The sequence below is a fragment of the Sceloporus undulatus genome, chromosome 7, assembly GCF_019175285.1.
Source record: "Sceloporus undulatus isolate JIND9_A2432 ecotype Alabama chromosome 7, SceUnd_v1.1, whole genome shotgun sequence".
NCBI lineage: Eukaryota > Metazoa > Chordata > Lepidosauria > Squamata > Phrynosomatidae > Sceloporus > Sceloporus undulatus.
Window position 1 is genome coordinate 31,431,829 of NC_056528.1, and position 19,839 is coordinate 31,451,667.

Genomic DNA, 19,839 nt, shown 5'->3' on the forward strand with positions numbered 1-19,839 from the left:
TGGCCAGTTCAGCTTTACTGATTCCGATGCTGCTCTTTAGCACCGAGTGGATGCATGTCGGTCTTACTGGGTCAATATGGGATGAACACACATTCAAGTTAGTGGGTAGCGGTGTCTGCCCACTGAGCCCATATTCCAACTTTTGGGGAGCAGTGGTCACCCTACTTTGGGTGTCACCTGGTGCGGTCCATACCCCTTGCACCCCCTTAGTGATGCCAATAGTGTTTGGGGACAAAAACAACTCAGTGGACCAGTGTGCAACCACTGTAAAGAAAGTGGATTCTATATGGGGAAATCATTAGGGAAGGAATTGCTAATAACACTGCCAGGCTTTGATCCTAACATTGAGTCATGGAGCATACATCCCTGCAAGCAAAATGGCCCATCAGGCAAGATCCTACCTTAGCACTAACCAAAATAAACCCACGGAATCAAATGGATGTATCTATGTCAAGAGTGGGCAATTTTGGGAGGATATCGGGGTCACATTAGTCTTCCCCCAGAAGACCTCAGAGAGCCATAATACCCCATTGCACCCCCAAAAATGTTTCAAAGACCCATAAGGACATTTTCACCATTAGACTCCCACCGGGGCCAGTTTAGGCTCAAGAGAGACCTTTTATGCTAGCAAGAAGTGACTGGAAATCACTCCTTGTTTTTAAAAAAGGCCTGTCCTGAGCCTAAAATGGCCCAGTGGGGGCTTCAAAATGGCAAAAATGCCCCCATACCCACTGGAAAACATTTGCAGGGGGGAGAGATATGAAACGGTTACCTATTTTTACTCCTCTGTGATTGTTTTTTGTGGGTTTTTCGGCTTATGTGGCCATGTTCTGGAAAAGTTTATTCCTGACGTTTCACCAGCATCTGTGGCAAATGGATTCTCTGAAGATGAAGATGCTGACGAAATGTCAGGAGTAAAGTCTTCTAGAACATGGCCACATAGCTGGAAAAAACCCACAAAAGACTATAAAAAAATAAATAGCTATTTAAATACAATTGGCCCTTGGTTTCCATGGGGGATCTGTTTCAGACCATCCTGCAGATGCCATAATCTGTGGATGCTCAAGTTCCATTGTACCCAGTAGTGGTGCATGCATGTGGCTATGTTGCCATTACAGACAACAGGACTTCAATGGTGGTGCATGAACATGCCCATGCCACATGGGACTTCAATGGCAGTGCATGCTTGTGGCCATGCTGCCATTACAGACAACAAGACTTAATGGCGGCATGGCCGTGTGCAAGCACCACAACTGGGGACAACGCAGGCTTGCCATCTGCAGATGCTTGGATCCACAGATCTTTGGCTCTGCAGATGCTTGGATCCAGAGATCCTTGGATCCGTAGATACCTGGATCCGCAGGTGGCAGGTCCGCAGATACCGAGGATCAACTGTAGTTACATAAACTATCTGTTTGAACAATTAGAGTTCACTCTTGCCATGGAATCTCAGGATAATGCATCAGTAACATTAAAGCACTGGTCCCCAAACTGTGCTCTTTAAGGGATTTTGGACTTCAGCTCCCAGCGTCCCAGACTATTGCCCAACGTGGCCGAGGCATCTGGGAGCTGAAGTCCAAAATCTCTTAAAGGGCACAGTTTGATGACCACTGCATGAATTGAAAAGAATTCAGGCCAAGGTAAGTAACAACAACAACAAACAACTCTTCCTCTTCCCCATCTTTCCCCTCATTTCTATGCCTCTTTGAGAGACTGCAGCTGATAAGAGATAGATAGGTTTTCTCTGGAATAACAGAGAAATTGTGGAAAATCAAAGACACAGCCATGTTGGTCCAGAATATCCGTACGCAAAGGTATATTGCAGCACCTTTGAGAATAATGGTGTGAAAGAAGTTGTCGACTGGAGTAGACCAAGAGAAGATGTGGTCTGGTGTGTCTCTCTGGCCTTGGTTGTGTGTTCACCTGTGCAACAGTGCTATTCAATACAAGGGTTTTATAGCACAATGCACATGCAACTCTGCATGAAGAGACTAATCCTCTGCAACACTTGTGGAACATCCCAGCTCCTGAATCCATGCAATTGGCCAAACTGGCTGCAGGATTCTGGGAGCTGTAGTCCAAATATGCAACTTTTCCAGCCTGAACTAGGATTCAGGCTCCTGTCTCAAACAGCTACTTGGTTACTGAATGAATCATTGACTATTGAGTCAGTCTATGGGCAAATTGTATTGATTGTGTCTCCTTTAGTTGGGAGCAGTAAGAAAATTCATGCCCTGCATAATCCATGCATTACAAGTCCTTCCCCTCCGGCTGTTTATTTCTGTGTCTAAAACCCCTAAAAATGCACCCCAGGCATGATGTTTCTTATCTGTTTTTAATCTACTCATTTAAACTTGCGCACAAATCATTCCTTTGTGTTCATTTTCTGGAAGCGCGAGCATCTGGGATTGTGAGAGACGCAAATAAACAGATAAAATTAATTCTGTAGCGCTGACCTAGCCCCAGGTCTCTCATTACAGGACCTGAAGAAAGGCATCCTCCAAGGCACATGAATCACAAAGATACATTGGAGCGAGGTGTAAAGGAAACCCAGGGCTCCGAAGGCTTCCCAGGATCCTCCGGGTAATTAGTCTGGCGGCTAATTGAAATGCTGTCTAGTTCTTCCCTTTGCATTGATGAAATTGCCCTGTGCCCTTGGCATACTTGGCAAGCCCTGCCTTTCCTCCAAAGGAAAATCCATCACCTGAACCTCGCGTCTAATTAAAATCTGTTCTCTTCCCTTTGTAGCAATATGTTGCCTTGATGCAACAGGTGTTTTGATCTGCAGCGTCGATATCTTTGGGGATATACATATATATATATATATATGCGCATGCAGATGGTTGCTCATCAAAGCGCACAGGCAAAATCAAAGCAGGACACTCTATACGTGCCGCTGTCAAGGAATGCAGAAGCAGCAGGTTTTCCAAGCAGAAACCTAATTTTCCAAGTAGGCTTCCCATTCCTTCAGGGATTTCACACTTCTCAGGGAGAAGAACGCGTTTTGGAATCCTCCCAAAGATGAGCCAAGATCCTACCGCGCCAACTTAATTACTTTTCCCCCCCTTTAAAATTAATTTCTCCTCTTTATCTTTCTTTCGTTTCCAAGCCAGCCCTCTCCTCGGCTTGTTTGCATGTTCGCAGCGTCGCTGCTTTGCATATCTCATTTTTCTCTCCATCTCCAAAACCATTACTTTAATTGCAAATGAGCCAGCATGGCTTTATGGTTTGAGCATCTTTTTAAAAACCTCCAAAGGCAGCACATGCTTTTACCATCAGGACGTTCTTCCCAAAGTTTAGGTGGAATCTCTTTTCCTGTAGTTTGGATCCATTGCTCTGGATCCTATTCTCTGGAGCAGCAGAAAACAAGCTTGGTTTTGGATGGGTTGTAAAGGGATGCTCCTCACCCCCATCCAAAAATATGCGCTCATAAGCCAGAACTACACATGCATAAGTTGCTAACAGCAACCCATCAAAAGAATGCAGAAACCCTCTCCTATCCAACTGAGAAAGGCTTCTTCCTCTCCTCCTTTTCTTGATTAACTTTCCAAAATGTTCCTGGCATCGCCCGCTTCTTTTGAGCGGATTCTTGTTCATTGTCCAAATGATCTGGACTATTATTCTCCTGTCAGGTCTTGAGTAAGTGGCCAGACCTCAATCGCCGGAGTGCTGCTTGGCGAAGGCAAGCAAATGAGTATTGATCTTGGCACCGATCTCTCAGAGGCGGAGGAGGAGGACACGTTTTCCAGAAGCCCATGGAGAGGGCCTTTGCACTTGGCTTGGGTTCAGAGTGCTTCTTGGTGTGACTTTGCATGTGCAAGGAGGCAAATCCTTGCCTGTTTCAACTTGGAGCCAGCGTGGTGCAGTGGTTTCAGCATTGAACCAGGACTCTGGAGACCAGGGTTTGAATCATTATTCAGCCATGGAAACCCACTGGGTGCCTTTGGGTGAGCCACACTCTCTCAACCCCAGAAAAATCCTGTGATAGGTTCACTTTATGGTCACCATGAGTCAGAAATGAAGGCATACAGCAGCAGCAGCAGCAGCAGCAACACTTCATCCTTGCATGCAAGACCTAATGGTCATAGCAGTTTCCTCCCTGCTAGAAAATAAATATTCCTCTTCAGTATCCTCTTCGTATTCAAACATCCCAAAGTATTATGGAGAAAAACATGTGCATTTTAATTTTATTTATTTATTTTGCAAAAAGAAAACTGTTTTCAGTGTAGAAAACTTTTTAATGCAGAAAACAGGTCCTTTTGTGTCCCTTTTCCATAGGATAATTCATCTGTAACACTTTGAGATGTTTGAAACACCAAAAGAAAACCATGCAAAATATTCCCTGATGGGTTTCCTGAGAATACACAATTACAAATAATCTCACACATACACATGCATCCACTTGATCAACTTCAAATTTGAACGAACAAACCTAGGCACGCATGGGGCTTAGGTTCATGTTGTAAGACTCTTCAGATGCTGCTGCATTGCTCACTATTCAGCATTTCAGCTACTTGCTCATCCCTAGAGATGATCTAGAACAGTGGTTCTCGACCTTCCTAATGACATGACCCTTTAATACAGGTCCTCATGTTGTGGTGATCCGCAAGTGATGGTCTCAGTTCCTAAGACCATCGGAAATTTGTGTTTTCTGATGGTCTTAGGCAACCCCTGTGAAAGGATCATTCGGCTCCAAAAGGGGTTGCGATCCACAGGTTGGGAACCGCTGGTATAGAATGTTTCGTTCTGCTTGACATGTACCTCAATGGTTCCTTTCCAGCAGACCATTTCTTGTTTTTGGCTGCCCCAAACACTCGGACATGGAAGCAATAGATTCTGCAGAAAAATGGATTCCACCTAAAAATAGCAAGAATCTCTTGATGGAACAGAGGAAGACAATGCTGCCTTGGAGAGTGGTGGAGCCTTCTTCCTTGGCGGTTTTTAAACAGAGGTTGGATGGCCATTTCTTGGGATGATATATTCCTGGATGATATATTCCTGCAGGGTTGGTCTGGATAGCCCTTGGGAGTCCCTTCCGGCTCTATGGTCCTACGATTCTTTGCTATGCTCCCTGACTCCTCCTGGGTCCAACTATGAGCAAAAAGCTAAAAAATATCCAGTCAATGAAACATGTGGTGCGACAGTGCAGAGACGAAACACAAAAGACGGGCCTTTTTAAGCTCTTCCTTTTCTTGTGCAAAACAAAAGGACTTGGCCAAAGGCCCTTTACTGAAGACGGTTGTGTGCAAACCTCTTTGTACCATTACATACTAAAGAAAGGAAAGAGCCTCCGAGGAGTCAGACTAACAAAGCTTGGCTGAGCTGCAATATGTTTGACTTTGTTCCCTTCCCAAAATTTCTAATTCTTTGAATGAACAATTGAGATGCGGATGGAGAGATTGGAGGGGAGAATATGTGATCTCTAGAAGGGAAAACGCAGCAAAATGGAGTCGCTTTATCACTTCTTCCTAAGGCTTCAGTAGGCTTTGGATTAGTCTGAAGACCTCAAACTAGACTTCAAACCTAAATGTTAAAAGAGTATGGCTTTACTGGAGGTTTGAAATATGGTGGCTAGGTTCCTGCATTGGGACTGCATAGGCTGAATCTCATATACCCTTGTGTCGAATGGCAGCCCTGCACAACTGATGCACAACCAAAAGTGTATTACTAAACTGGCACTGCCTCCCTTTAAGAAATCTACAAATGAAATTTTTCCTCCAGTTACTAAATTTTAGTGTTGCAGAGATAATGAAAATAATTCACAGCTTGACTTCTCTTTATGGTGTCTGCATTTCCTAAGTCGCTTTCCCTGCATCCTTTCTTTGGAAGTTCAAATGCTATTTCTAAATGCTCCATTGGAGTTATGAGTTCCTGCAAGGCCAGCATTGGACTAGGACTCCAGAGACCAGGGTTCGAATCCCAGCTCAGCCATTAAATCCATTGGGTGGCCATGGGCAAGTCACACTCTCGCATCCTCAGAAGGCGGCAGTGGCACCCTTTGAACAAATCTTGCTAAGAAAACCCCGCAATAGATTCGCCTTGGGGTTGTCACGAGCCGGAAACAACTTGAAGACACAAAGCAGCAAATACTAGAAACTGGAGGACTTAAAGAAGAATTTCATGGGGAGGCAGAATTATTATGTCCTCCCTTTTGCCCCCCAAGAGTTACATCCCAAAGTCTAAAGAAAGTCAGGCACTTGAACTCTCTAGGAGAGAATTTCAAGTCTTCCACCAAACTAGAAATCCCAGGATGCCATGATTGTTGAAGTGGGATCAAGCAGATATACCTAAATAGTTACGCCAGAACACCCCAAATATTGCATTACAATACCATCCGTCTCATTTTATTCTGCCAGGTAGCCTTTCCTACCTGAGCTCTTCAGATATAATGGCCTTTGCTGTTGTTGTTGTGTGCAAAAGCAACAAGGTTTAACAAAGTTGACCTTGTTAAGCAGAAGCTAAAAAGTCACAAATACAATCAGCTCTCCTTATCCAGATTTTTTATCCATGGATTCAAACATCCACAGCTTGAAAATGTTTCAAAAAAAGGGTGAATTCCAAATAGCAAACATTGATTTTCCATTTTGGATAAGGGACACCTTCTTACACACCTCATCCCAGATCCCTTTCACACGTATAAGTCTCTCATTCAGCCAGGTGTCCCCCATCCCATATCTGTGCATTTAATTACATGGAAAAATGAAATGCACAGATATAGGATAGGGGACACCTGGCGTAAGGAGACTTATACGTGTGAAAAGGATCTAGGAGTCCAAGTAGACCACAAGCTGAACATGAGTCAACAGTGCGATGTGGCAACTAAAAAGGCCAATGCAATCCTAGGCTGCATCAATATAAGTACAGTGGTACCCCGGGTTACGAAAATAATTCGTTCCGCCGCCGCATTCGTAACCCGAAATGCTTCGTAAGCCGAAAAAGCCATAGGCGCTAATGGGGAAAAGCCGCGATTTCGTGCGAAATAGCGCCGAAAAGCACCAAAAATTTTTTCGTAACCCGAAAAAACCTTCGTAACCCGGAACAGTTTTTTCCTATTGATTTTTTTTCGTAACCCGGAAATTTCGTAAGGCGGCGCATTCGTATCCCGGGGTACCACTGTATAGTGTCTAGATTAAGGGAAGTCATAGTGCCACTCTATTCTGCTTCGGTCAGGTCCCACCTGGAATACTGTGTCCAGTTCTGGGCCCCACAATTTAAAAAGGATGTTGAGAAACTGGAGTGTGTCCAAAGCAGGGCCACCAAAATGGTGAAGGGTCTGGAAACCATGAAGCCCTATGAGGAGAGACTTAGGGACCTGGGGATGTTTAGCCTGGAGAAGAGAAGGTTAAGAGGTGATATGAGAGCCCTGTTTAAATACTTGAAGGGATGTCATATTGAGGAGGGAGCAAGCTTGTTTTCTGCTGCTCCAGAGAAGAGGACACAATGGAGCAATGGATGCAAGCTCCAGGAAGAGATTCCACCTCAACATTAGGAGGAACATCCTGACAGTAAGAGCTTTTCAACAGTGGAACACGCTCCTTCCTTGGAGTTTGGTGGAGTCTCCCTCCTTAGAGGTCTTCAAACAGAGGCTGGATGGCCATCTGTCGGGGATGGTTTGATTTGGATTTCCTGCATGGCAGAATGGGGCTGGACTGGATGGCCCTTGGGGTCTCTTCCAACTCTATGATTCTATGGCTGATGGTGGAGTGAATGGAAGGGAGATGGCCCTGCCTCTGTCTCAGCAAAACCTCCAGACAGAAGGCTTTTCATTCCTCTGAACCTCTGCCCTGCTTCTTGTAAACAATACGATCGATAGAGCAGGATGGATAACGTGCCAAAGAAACGCTTGGTCTTGGCAGGCGTTCCGCTTCTAAGAGTCACTTTTGTGCGCAAAAGGCCATGAGTGGCGGGCAGAAAATTGAATTTATCACAGCTATTTATTTATTAGCCCAAGGACCAACACGGCTGGCGACAGCTTTTGCAGCTGAGTCAACAGGGCCACAAAGCTGTTGCCACCCTTTTTGGTGGTGACATTAAGAATAACAAGACAACTATCTTCCCTTCCAAGAAGTAATGGATGAGTTAAGAATCTATTTTTTGGGGGAGAGCTATTCTGATACAGAAACAAGCAAAATGTGCGTTTGCCATATTGCATTGCAGAGCCCTGTGACAACTTGTCCAAACTACTCCTTTCCTTAAAACATTTTCACCTGCATTAAGGAGGGCAAAGTGTTGTCTTGGATTGCATGTCCCACCTTAAGGCCATGTTTGGGTCCCTTGACCCCCTCTAGACCCATAAACTGCCCTCTTGTTGGCCAAAAAAACCCAATGTGTGTTGCCTCTCTTGGAAGCCTCAAAGGTGGGGAGTTGTTTTTCTTTTTGGGGGAGGCAAGAAAGAGCTCTAGAAAGCGCACTTACATTTCAAGAGAACAAGCAGCAGAGGGTCAGTCGTCCACAAAGAGCAGATATTCGGTCGATGCAATCCAGGGTCCAAGTATAAAAAGCTGCCCAAGGATTGTCCAAAGCAAAGTAGTCCAAGGAGCAAGCCAAAGGTTAGGAAACAAGGCAGCCACAGCACAGAGAGAGCAGAGCTGCTGTCTTGCATCGAAGAGATGCTCATTTGGAGCCAGCAGTGACTCTTTGCAGCTGGTCTTAATAGCACAGGGTTTCCTTTTTAAAGCACACCAAGGTGCATTTTCCCTGATCTTTTACCATTGCCACTTTGCACTCTTTCCATTTGGAAGGGTTTGGGAAGCTCTCATCCTTGCTCTTCCAGACCCAGGTCGGGCTCTGCTTCCATGGGTTTTCATTGGGAACTTGTTACATGGGTTCTTCTCTATTTCTCATCAGAGGAGGCCTCCTCCAGGGAAGACACAGTTGCATTTCTGCTTCTAAAGACAACCTTTTCATTGCATTACATACACCTATTTAGCATGAAAAAATTATCCGGTTTCTAAGAACCAGAAAAGGGCTTCCAATCACATTGGGGCTGTTTGTGTTTGGCATTTTTTGCAAGTCTTGTGAAAAACCTCAGAGGGTCTCGATGCAGAAGACTGGCTTCTAGACCCACCATAGTCACCCATCTCTAGCCCTCCATCTTGGCTTAGCTCACATTACTATTTGGACATGGCGATGGTCTGAGAAGGACCAAGAAGCTAGGATTGGGGCTGGGAGACCTGGCTGACCCACTGACTGGGACAGGACCCATGCGTCATCTAAGTCAGGCCGATGTCAAGAGGCAAGGAAATAAAAATTATACATGTGGACATGTGCATATTCACATATGGAGGTGTACAGTAATGTGTTTGTTTGCAGGGACAGAAACAGTTGCTTGGCAGAGATCTAGAAAGAAGTAACAATGGCTGGCATTCTGTCATGTGTAAGTTGTGCTACACAAGGGCTGAATCATCACCATAGTGCAACAGCAGTGGAAGTGAAGTCTTGCAGAAATAACGTGAAAGCACACAACAACAGAAGTCTTCCTCTTTTGCTCTTGGATCCACTGATTTGTCCACAGTTATCTATAAGTGTCTCCTCCAACACATTTCTAAGAAGTGACTAAGTTAAATCCTTCCACCCTGAACAACTTTCTTCAGGGTCCAGCTATCCCTTCCATACACAGCAATTATATCATTGCCTTGCAATAATGCTCACAAGCCTGCAAACCAGGATTATCACCCCTCGGCTGAGCAAGAGCGAGAGCACTTGGCATGAATAATTTTTATCATGTAGCACATTAACAAAGTGTCACAGAAATGTTCATAAGTATTCTTAGGAAGAATCCGTGTGACATTGCGGCCACAGAACTGTGACGATCCATTGTGTCACAGCCCTGGAGCAACACTGAATGAAGCCTAAATGGAATGTCACAATGTTTGCAAGTTGTCACACATTTGAAATCTGGATTTCAAATTTTTGTCCATTTCAAGGTGAACATTTTAGACTGATATTTAAGATTCCCATACCCTCCTTAGTGTCATTCATCTGCACATGCGCACACACACACACACACACAGGCCATTGGTTTCCAGTTTTGGGGTATTTTGGATTTTAGAATTCCAGATAAAGACGACTCAACGTGTGCAATAAATCTTTACTGTTTATACTTTACTACATCTCTGCTTGGATGTTTTAATTTATCAGTTCAATGTGTACCTTACCACATTGAACCCACTGACCAACACGGCCATTTGTCCGGTGTAGTGGTCACCTCGAGGGCTGAGTCCCAGATCTAGGGAGGGACCCTGAGAATCAAAGGGCAAGTGAGTGAGTGATAGGACCCCCAGCGTTAGAAAGGTTCAGCCAACCTGGACAGGAGATCCATCACAAATACTTATCAGATGGGAAGGATGACGGAGCTCAGTGCTATTCAAGAGGTTGTAGGTCCAGAAGCCATCAGCTGGTGGTTTGTGGAGAATTTCCAGGAAAGAAAGAAAGAAGTTGTAGTTAATGGACATAAATATGGTGCCAGTCCCTGGTAGACTGGGTAAAAGAACCCTGCTGGTCCCGGATTAGATAATTTAGGAACACTGGTATAGATAAAATCAGTGGTTCCAAACCTTCCTAATGCCGCAACCCACAGGTTGACAACTGCAGCACTAGAGTATTATAGACTATGGTGCCAACCCTAGGTCTTAGGCGACCCCTGTGAAAGGGTCGTTCGACTCCAAAGGGGTTGCAACCCACAGGTTGAGTACCGCTGGATTAAATGCTTGCAAGATTTGTCTTATGAAGTATGTACAACATTGCTAAAATAACCCATAGGTCAGGTGCCTTATTAGGCAACTCCAAAGCATACACAAGATAGACATCGTAACACAACACGACCACACACAAGAATTATGAAAGAGTTTGCATTTTATACATAGAATATGTACACTGGTTTTGGACACGTGGGTCTTATCCATGCAGATTTCATTAGAAAACTATTTACAAAAGAAAACTACACAGCAGGACTGTTTCCAATGAACATACACATGTTGGAAGCTCCAGCAATAAAGTAGTCCTGGGGAAAAAGGGGGAGTTGAAGAGTCATATATCAGAACATGAGGAACAGAGAAAGGGAGCGGTTGGCAGAACATGAGCGTAGAGTGAATCAAAATGCAGTGTCAAAGAGATATGGCAGTATATATACATACACACACACACAAAAGTTAAAAGTCCCTGGTTGCTTCTAATCCCTTTCCAAACGGTTAAAGTTGCATTCAGTTTTGCACACAGTTATATAAAAACAGCTGTTTGGAGCTGGCAGCAGCTGTTGAATTAGTAACAGAAGATACAAAAAGATGTGAATACCGACCGTGAAAGAGTTATTACTGAAAACACACACACACACAACCAGTTCTAGTTTTTGTCTTGGCATAAAAGATTCTGCAAAGGTTTGCATGCCTTCCCATGGCCCAGCCTTGCAAACGCCCCTTTTGCAGAAGGTATGGCACTAACACAGCAGAGATGCAGCATTATTTATCATCGTTTTGCTGCTGCTGTATGGATTTCAAGAGAATAACTCAACACCTGGGAGCCTGGTTCCCATTGGGATGCTTTCCCACAGAGAATGCCTTGCCTGAACTGGGTCTCTTGGTGGACAAGGTGGTTGCTTCTGGCCCACCATTTTTGTCATCCATTGTGGTGGCAAGCCATCTTTCAGTCCCCAAGAAACAGGGCTTGCTATCCAAAGAGATCCCTATACATAAGAGGTATTCTCTCCACCAATGTATCCTCAGAAGCATCCTATATACAAACACAAAACGGACCGTAAGAACCAATACAAGGGGAACTATCGGATGCATTTTCCACGAGGAGAAGAACCAGGTTCATTTTAAGAACTGCTTGTGCTCCATTAATTGTTTTCGCTTTTAAATTATACAGGGCAGAATTTATTAACATTCACCCCTAACAAATGACATACTCATTTTGCACCATTTCATATACCTCCCTTCTCAAAGGTGGTGGTGGGGGGAGGTTTTATTTCTATACTTTCCCCACATTACTACTACTACTACTACTACTACTATAGTAATTAAAAGACAAAATGTCCCCCTTACCCCAATCAAAAGAAATAAAAGACCATAAACCACTTATATACTTTAAAAAAAGCATTCAAAGTAAAGGGACAATAAATAGGTCTAAGCATTAAAAGGCAAATACATTTCCACATACTCTAATTCAACTGAAACCTGATAATTGCATTTTAATGCAGGATCAACTGAGGAAGGGAGGCTCTTAAGTGCTTCTTGGTTACGTTTTATTTTGCAGAAGAAAGGAGGGAGGCAGAAAGGTGTTTAGTGGCCAAAGGGAGCCATTTTACAGTGGCCTCTTGGCCACTAGCCTTATAGTTTAAGTACTATATTTAAAGGAGCACAGAAATTACAATTTGGGGAGAGTGGGGAGCAAAGACCTTTAACAATTCCCGGTAGCTTCCTAATACTATCATTCAAAGTCCCATGAAGAAAGATATGCCAATAAAAGTTGCTGAAGACATAGGTGTATGCCTGGAGTGCAGGATACTGTGCTTTTCCCCAGCGGCCTTTCCATGGGATCTAAAGTTTTACTCTATGGAGTTAAGGTGGACAAGTGAGTCCCCATAGATGTCGCTGGCCTACAACTTCCCTCAGCCCCAGCTGCCATAGCGAAAGATGATGGGAAGTACAACCCCAAAATTATGTGGAGGGCCACACATGGAGAGAATGAACTTCGGCTTCTGACTTAATGACTAGCTTTCAAGGCAGCCAGTCAAAATTATTCTCCTGATAAGGTCATTCAATTTAGAGTAAAGGCAAGCCATCACCCTCCCCAAAACAGGAAAGACGTGTTTGGGAACATGTTTCTCTACAACCTGGTCCTCCGCCTCCAGCCACCATTTTGGAATTCAAATCCCACCAGCCTTGGGAGTGTGGTCAAATGGTCAAAAATGCTGGGAGCTGTTGACCCAAACATCCCAAGAACCAGACTAGAGAAGACTACTTTAACTCGTGCCATTCATATGTCTTGCCATTCTCTTAAGAATCCCTTTTTAAAAAATCTCCCCCCCCCCCCCAAACCCAGTTGCCTGATTGAAAGACCTACTGGCCAGCAGCCCATGGATAGGACATCCACTAAATCCTGTTCTGGATCTGTATGCAAAGGGATCTTGTAGCACCTCTCAGACTCAGGGAAAGAAGTCTACAAAAGTTTATGCTCCCAACTGCTTTCCCTCAGTCTCAAAGGTGCTTCGAGATCCCTTTGCATGTTGAAATAGTATCTGAGAAATAAGCAGAAGGAGTTGGGAGGAAACAGTCAGACCTACTATAAATCTGGGTTAAGCCAAATTCTACACACACATAGCATTTATCTCTTTTTCACAGAGGGGGCTTCATCTAAAATCATAGTCTACTTAAAAACTTTATGATACAGTTTAGTGTGCTTATCGTGGGGCTCAAACACGCCATTCCCGACATCTGTACATTCACTTCGCACTTAGGGGGCCAATAAAAAGAATTGATAAGCCCATTTTGCATGTCTGCAGGGAAAAACACATCACCATCAAAACACCCAATTCTCACAGCAGCCCCTTGCCCTGGCAATTTAGCCAAAGGACAACAATGTGCTGCTGCAGCAGCAGCCAAGAGCAATCCAACAGACAGCCAAAAGAAAACAGTCTCTTTATCGCTGGGACAAACAGGTTGAATTTAGTCTAACCGAACACCGTGGAGGCAGACAACATGGAAAGATGAGGTCTGGCTGTAATGAAAGCACAAATGATGGGAGGAGTGAGTGGAAGTTAATTCAAAAGACAAGGCAATCCAGATTCTTAAACAAAATTTCTCCCTAGACTTCAGGGCAAAGTGGAACAAGCTTTTTAAGCTTGAAGGAAGACTCACTGTGGAGACGGATTAACTGGCCTCCAAGGCTTTGGGGCATCAGGGCTGCTTCACTTCCAGTGCCAAATGCAGAATGAATTGGCTCTATAAGAACTCACAGCCACAAAGGGAATGAAGCACCAGCTGGCACAGTTGTTGTGTCCTGGTCCACAAGGCGGATGGGAAGGTTGCCCAGGAAAAGAGGCTGCCGCTTCATCCTTCCCTGCTGTTTTTAGGATGTTGAACTACGTCTCCCCCTTGCCCTTAACAAGCTTAGTAAGGGTGGTGAGGCAGCAAGCAAAACACCCCTCCAAACCGCTTTGGACCCTTGAAATACCAACCACAGCTCCATGCCCAAATATGTGCCAGTTAACCAGATTTTGTAAATATTGCAGAACAGAACGACTTTAGCTTCGGTTTTGCCACTCTATGGCATTTCCTCCGATTAAGAAAAGAAAAGGAAAACAAAAGAAGACTAAAGTGAAGTCAGGAGCAAGATGTGAAATCCTGACAGTCACAATATAAACCTGAGATATAGATATATATATATATTTGGCAGCTTTACTTTGACATCTTTAACTCATACGTTTCTGCATGACATATGTTTCTCATTTTAAATCACTCTATATGCCACTGTTCATCCCAGACGAGGAAAATAATATTTCTTTTTTAAAAAAAGAGACATCCGTTGTCTGACAATACATTAAAAAGTGATTAGGTATCAAATTAAATATGATAAATAAAAGCATATTTACATTGTTCCCCCCCCCAAAAACCAAATCTAACAAATTCAAACTGTGCAAACTGAAGAACATCCAACACTCAGATGTTAGTCCTTTAAACTTCACATATTACCGATCTTACAAAAAGAAACCCTCTAATATTTAAAAAATATGCATTGCATCTATTGAGACATAAAGGAATTGCAAAAAGGTTTAAGACTAGTAAAAGAGTTATCAATGACACAGGCACTTCACATGTAAACAATCTACAGTACAACTGAAATCAAAAGAGTTTGGCACCAACCTAGAATACTGAAAATAAAAAATATCCCACGCAACTTGTCCTTTATACTGTATACTATTCTGTCGTCGTCATCATACACCCAACGAAAATATTGGAGATGGTACAACAGTAAGTAAGAAGTGCAAGAAATGAAGAAAAGCAAACGTTTTGGATCTGACAAACAAGAATTACATGATTCGTCATCTAGGCTTTTGCCAGAACGCTGTAGTGATTTTGTTTTCTTTTGGAAAATGTACATAAAAACTGATATGAATTTAAACTGTAATGGAAATGTGATTTTAAGAGCTGCCTGACTTATGACCTTTTTTATTGTGGTCCTGGATGCGCACACAAAAGCCACACTGTGTGCGACGAGAAAGAGAAAGGCACCTTGTTTAAGATGAGTATGTGATATTAAAGAACCAGTAACTGGTTAGGATTTCTCAGCCACGTAAACATCTCTAAACTTTGGTGTTTTTCTCTCACACAATAAAAAGTGTGCTGCATGGCTAGGAGACGGCCTAAAAGAGCGCAGCTGTTTTGTTTGGAAAGAATGATGTGGATTATTATTATTTTAATAGAAAAGAAAAAGACATCATGGAGTATTAATGAAAGAAGTGAAGGTGTGTACTACCTGGAAAGAGAGTCTGATGATTTCAGAATCTCTTATGGCTCTGAGTTAAAACACGCAAGCAGTACAATTCTTTACTATGCTGGGTTAACTGTCAGTTTGACACAAAGGTACACTGTCCAAAGTAAGGCTCAGTCTGAAATAACTGGCCCCATGAAGACTTCTGATGGCTTGCGTTGTTCCTCTGGAGGAGGCTGAATGGGTTGGGATCAATCCATATCAGCACACATCATGGCAACAAGATCTGTCCTCTGAGGAGAGTCCTATTACAGGCAGGAAAGCTGTGATACTTTAGAGGAAGGTATTTCAAGAAGAGCTTGAACCGTGAGTCCAACTTTCACAAGACCTCTCTCTTCCAAAATGTGATGGGGCAGGCAAAGTCTTTCCTGGAAAACAAAAGGATTTCTTTTACTCTTTTGAAACATCACACACAATTCTTCCTCCACACCCCCAAAACATCTCCCTGATTTCCAAGCAACTTCTCCCCAATTTCCAAACATACCAGTTCCTCCTCTCTCAATGACTAGAAGACAAAGGGCAAAGGAGGAGAGTTAGCTTCCATCCATGAGACTGCTGCAGTTTGCATTCTCTAGGTCAGTGATGGTGAACCTTTTAGAGGCCGAGTGCCCAAACTGTAACCCCAAACCCACTTATTTATTGCAAAGTGCCATATCCCAGTGGCTTTCTAGTAACAAACTCTGGCAAACTCTGTGCTGGGACGGTGGCACATGTGCCCACAGAGAGGGCTCTGAGTGCCACCTCTGGCACACGTGCCATTAGGTTCGCCATCACTGCTCTAGGTGTTACTAATATAGATAAAATGGAAATGTTTTGGGGGCGGGGGGTTGTTTTTTTAAACTGCAATGCCCACATTTCTGGCAGTGGGAGTACATCCTCTCTCCTCCAACCACTCCTTTTCCATGGTGTGCTAATAAAGACATTCTTCTATCAGTCTACCTTTCAATATCTCACCTTCTGAAAGAGGCAAAAATCTTATCTCCATTTTGTTGCAGGATCCAAATGCTGCAAAACTGTTCTCTCTGCCTATTTCATACAACAACCAATTCCTCTCTTTATCAGAAAAGGCTCACCACACACCATTATCTCCAAACCTAAGAATCATATTATTTCTCATTGAACTCCATAAGATCTAGAATGGCTGAGCTGACCTAACCATCAGAATGAAGTGATATATTAAGATGTCTTACCTGTGGGACACCTAGTTTTTTACAAGCGTCGAGGAAGTTTTCAACGTTTCTTCGACATTTTGCCATACTGAGTTTAGGCTGTTAAAGAGAACGACAGGTTGTCATTACTCAAGTCAAAGCAAAACACTTCTTGAATATATCAATTTAAAATGACTGCATTTGTAATTCATGTAATTATACAAGGATTATTGAAGGCTCTGTGAAGGGGTTTGGGAGGGGAATCCTGTCCGAAACATAGTTTATTGGACTTGGGAATGGGGAGCCTACTTACCACAGCTGGTGATGGGACATGAATACTGGCAACAGAGCGAGGTCTTATGTGATTCGCTAAATGGCACAGAACCACTCCATCCATTAATGCTGCTCCAATGTCATCCGGCAAACTAACTTTCAACCGCGACTCAAGGTTCTAATGCAAATAAGAAGTATATAAACCAAGTTAATGTTCAGTGTCAAGGCAGTTCCAGATCAGATCAGGTTTATATTTTGAGTGCACGTAAGTCGGTGTGGTCCACTGGTCTGCTCTCCCAATGAGGTCTCAACCCCTGCTCAGCCATGGAAACCTACTCTCTTAGTCTAAGAGGGGAATACAATGACAAGCCTCCTTTAAATAAATCTTGCCAAGAGTAGTGGTTTGAGTGTGGGATTAAAACTTTAGGAGATCAGGGTTTGAATCCCCACTCAGCCATGGAAACTCACTGGATGACTTTGGGCAGGTCACCTTCCCTCAGATGAAGAGAAAGGCAGTGTGAAACCTCCTCTGACTAAATCTTTCCATAAGCCTTACTTTGCCACCTCATCATGAAGTGGAGATTAGGTCTCTCAAAGGCCATTGAAGCACAGCGTCAGACCTGATAGGTTCCAACAGACTGCCATAGCTATGAGTCCAGGACCTGAAGTGGATTGTGTGTCTATCCCCTATCCAAGTGCAGAGTGCCCCCTCCTAGTCAAATACAGAGATGATCATCTCCAAATTATAAATGTGTTTGTTATCTCAGTAAAAGGAACACCCTGTTGACAAAAGGACAGATTTCCACGGTACTGAATGTACTCAAATGGATCACTGAACACAAGTTCATTCTGTGAACATCCATTTTAGATAGAAAATTACATGGCGCAGTTGCTTTATCTGCTCTCTCTCTTCTCTCAAGTGCTCCATTTTCCTCCTCATTGTGAATCCAGGGTCTACAGTACTGTAGTCTTGACGAGAACGACCAAAAGCTGCAAATGGAAAGAGAAAGATTTAAGACGTCTTCTGCTTTTCCAATAAATAAACAGAACAACAGAAATGAGGACAACAACAACAAATCTAGGGCTGAAGGCCATTTCTGCCAAAGAGTCTTTCTACTGGAGATGCTAGAGATTGCAAAGCATGTGCTCTAAGCACTGTTTTGATTCTTAATCTTTGGTCCTTTGGGTATTTCAGATTTCAGCTCCCAGAATCCATGACCACTGGTCAAAGCTGGCTGGGACTTGTTGCAGCTGATATAACAACACCGGAAGGGCCAGCGTCTGAGAACCACTGGTCTAAGCCACCAGCCCTCCCTGTCAAACATAAAAAGCAAGATGCTAGAAGCCAGAAGCTATGCACTTACCCAGTTCATGTCTTTCCATTAAGTCAAAAAGACCAGATTGCATTATGCATGTATACATTTGGAACAGCTCCCTATTACGCCCAGTTAAAAAAATCAGCCCCAGCCTCACAATTAGCTCCATTCAAGTACTAAGGAATCGCTCTGGTGTTTTTATTTTAATACTGTATTTAGATTGGTGTCTCTCCGCTACCTGCCCTGGCCCCTTTGGTAATTCTGTACAACCTGATATTCTTTGCACGTAGCTGTCTGCATTTTCAAGACCATAACTTTTTCTCATATCTCAGCAAAGAAACTGTAAATCACCTGCCTCTACTGCTTCTACTGGGATTGTTTGATTCTCTCAAGGCAGTCGGAGAAGGACTTTTAATGCTTTTTGGAAAATGCGGCATGTTGTTTTGACTGGTATATCTGCCTATTTCTCAACTCCCAAGAAATCTCCAGCAAGGAACTGCTCCCACTCCTCCTACTTCTGGATATACTATTGTCTGCACATCCCTCAGAAGTTCAGCGTCTGGAGTGGTGTCTCACCTGATCTAGGCTTGAGTCCAAAAGGGCCATGAGAATTGCCATCTGCCCTTTCATATTCCTGGGATGAGAAAGAAAGGGAGATGTTATGAAAGCTGCACTAAGCAACTGAAGAGACACACAGGATTGTTTGCATAGGACCAACACCTTTTCCCTGAGAGCCAAAGAAAAACTGCTCTATTAATTTAGCTGTAAGATTATTATATTATATGGGATGGCGCTAGAGAAAGGTTTCACACGTTTCTGCCTTCTAGATGTAGACAGGAAGCCTCAGGTGTCCCTAGGCAAGGAAAAAACACCTACATGGAAAGTTTAAAAAGCCAAAGAAACTAAAGTCTTTGGTACCTAATTCACTTTTAAGCATGTACCTTTAAAAAGACCTCTTGGCCTTTTATACCTGTTTCAACTTGTTTGAGCTGTTCAACATGTTTTTACCTTGTTTGAATTATTTAATGATATTAATTTGGAATTGTTATATTGTTTCAACTGTTGCCTTGAGATCTCATGATAAAAGGCAGGAGGAAAATATTTGAATACAGCAAAATAAATAAGGAAGACTTATCTGGGAAGCACACAATTTTGCTTAAAACAAATACCAGAAGTGGTCTGTGAAATTTTAGGCCAGGTTAAGTTATGCCAATTGATGGGCCAGGAGCACAAGGCTTAAGGCAGATTTCCCTTAGACCAGTGATGGTGAACCTTTTCGAGGCCAAGTGCCCAAACTGCAACGCAAAACTCACTTATTTATTGCAAAGTGCCATGTGCCTCTGGCTTTCTAGTAACAAACTCTGGCAATCTCTGTGCTGGGACAATGGCACATGTGCCCACAGAGAGGGCTCAGAGTGAAACCTCTGGCACATGTGCCACAGGTTCGCCATCACTGCCTTAGACCCTTCTTTTTCCTATATTGCATTGATAACATTTCCTTTTCAATAAAGAAAGGGGGAGCAGCTTAAGATGTGAAGAGACTGAAGCTATTTTTTGCTTCTTCCCTGACTTGAAGCATTGCTAATGCATAAGATATGATGGATATTTTTTCA

At 43.3% G+C, this 19,839-nt stretch overlaps 1 protein-coding gene across 3 annotated transcripts in view; it reads right to left on the bottom strand.

Annotated features, from left to right (window-relative positions):
- Positions 1–10,836: 10,836 nt before the first annotated feature.
- The window catches only part of LRCH2 (leucine rich repeats and calponin homology domain containing 2), a 37,463-nt gene continuing 28,460 nt past the window's right edge, over positions 10,837–19,839 (bottom strand). For all 3 annotated transcript variants that reach the window (XM_042478353.1, XM_042478352.1, XM_042478354.1), the window contains 5 exons: positions 18,803–18,860; positions 17,791–17,900; positions 16,951–17,088; positions 16,680–16,757; positions 10,837–15,857 (listed from right to left, as the gene is read on the bottom strand). In XM_042478353.1, the coding sequence (XP_042334287.1) occupies positions 15,738–15,857; positions 16,680–16,757; positions 16,951–17,088; positions 17,791–17,900; positions 18,803–18,860 (504 nt within the window). In that variant the 3' untranslated portion in view covers positions 10,837–15,737. The remainder of the gene's footprint in view (positions 15,858–16,679; positions 16,758–16,950; positions 17,089–17,790; positions 17,901–18,802; positions 18,861–19,839) is intronic.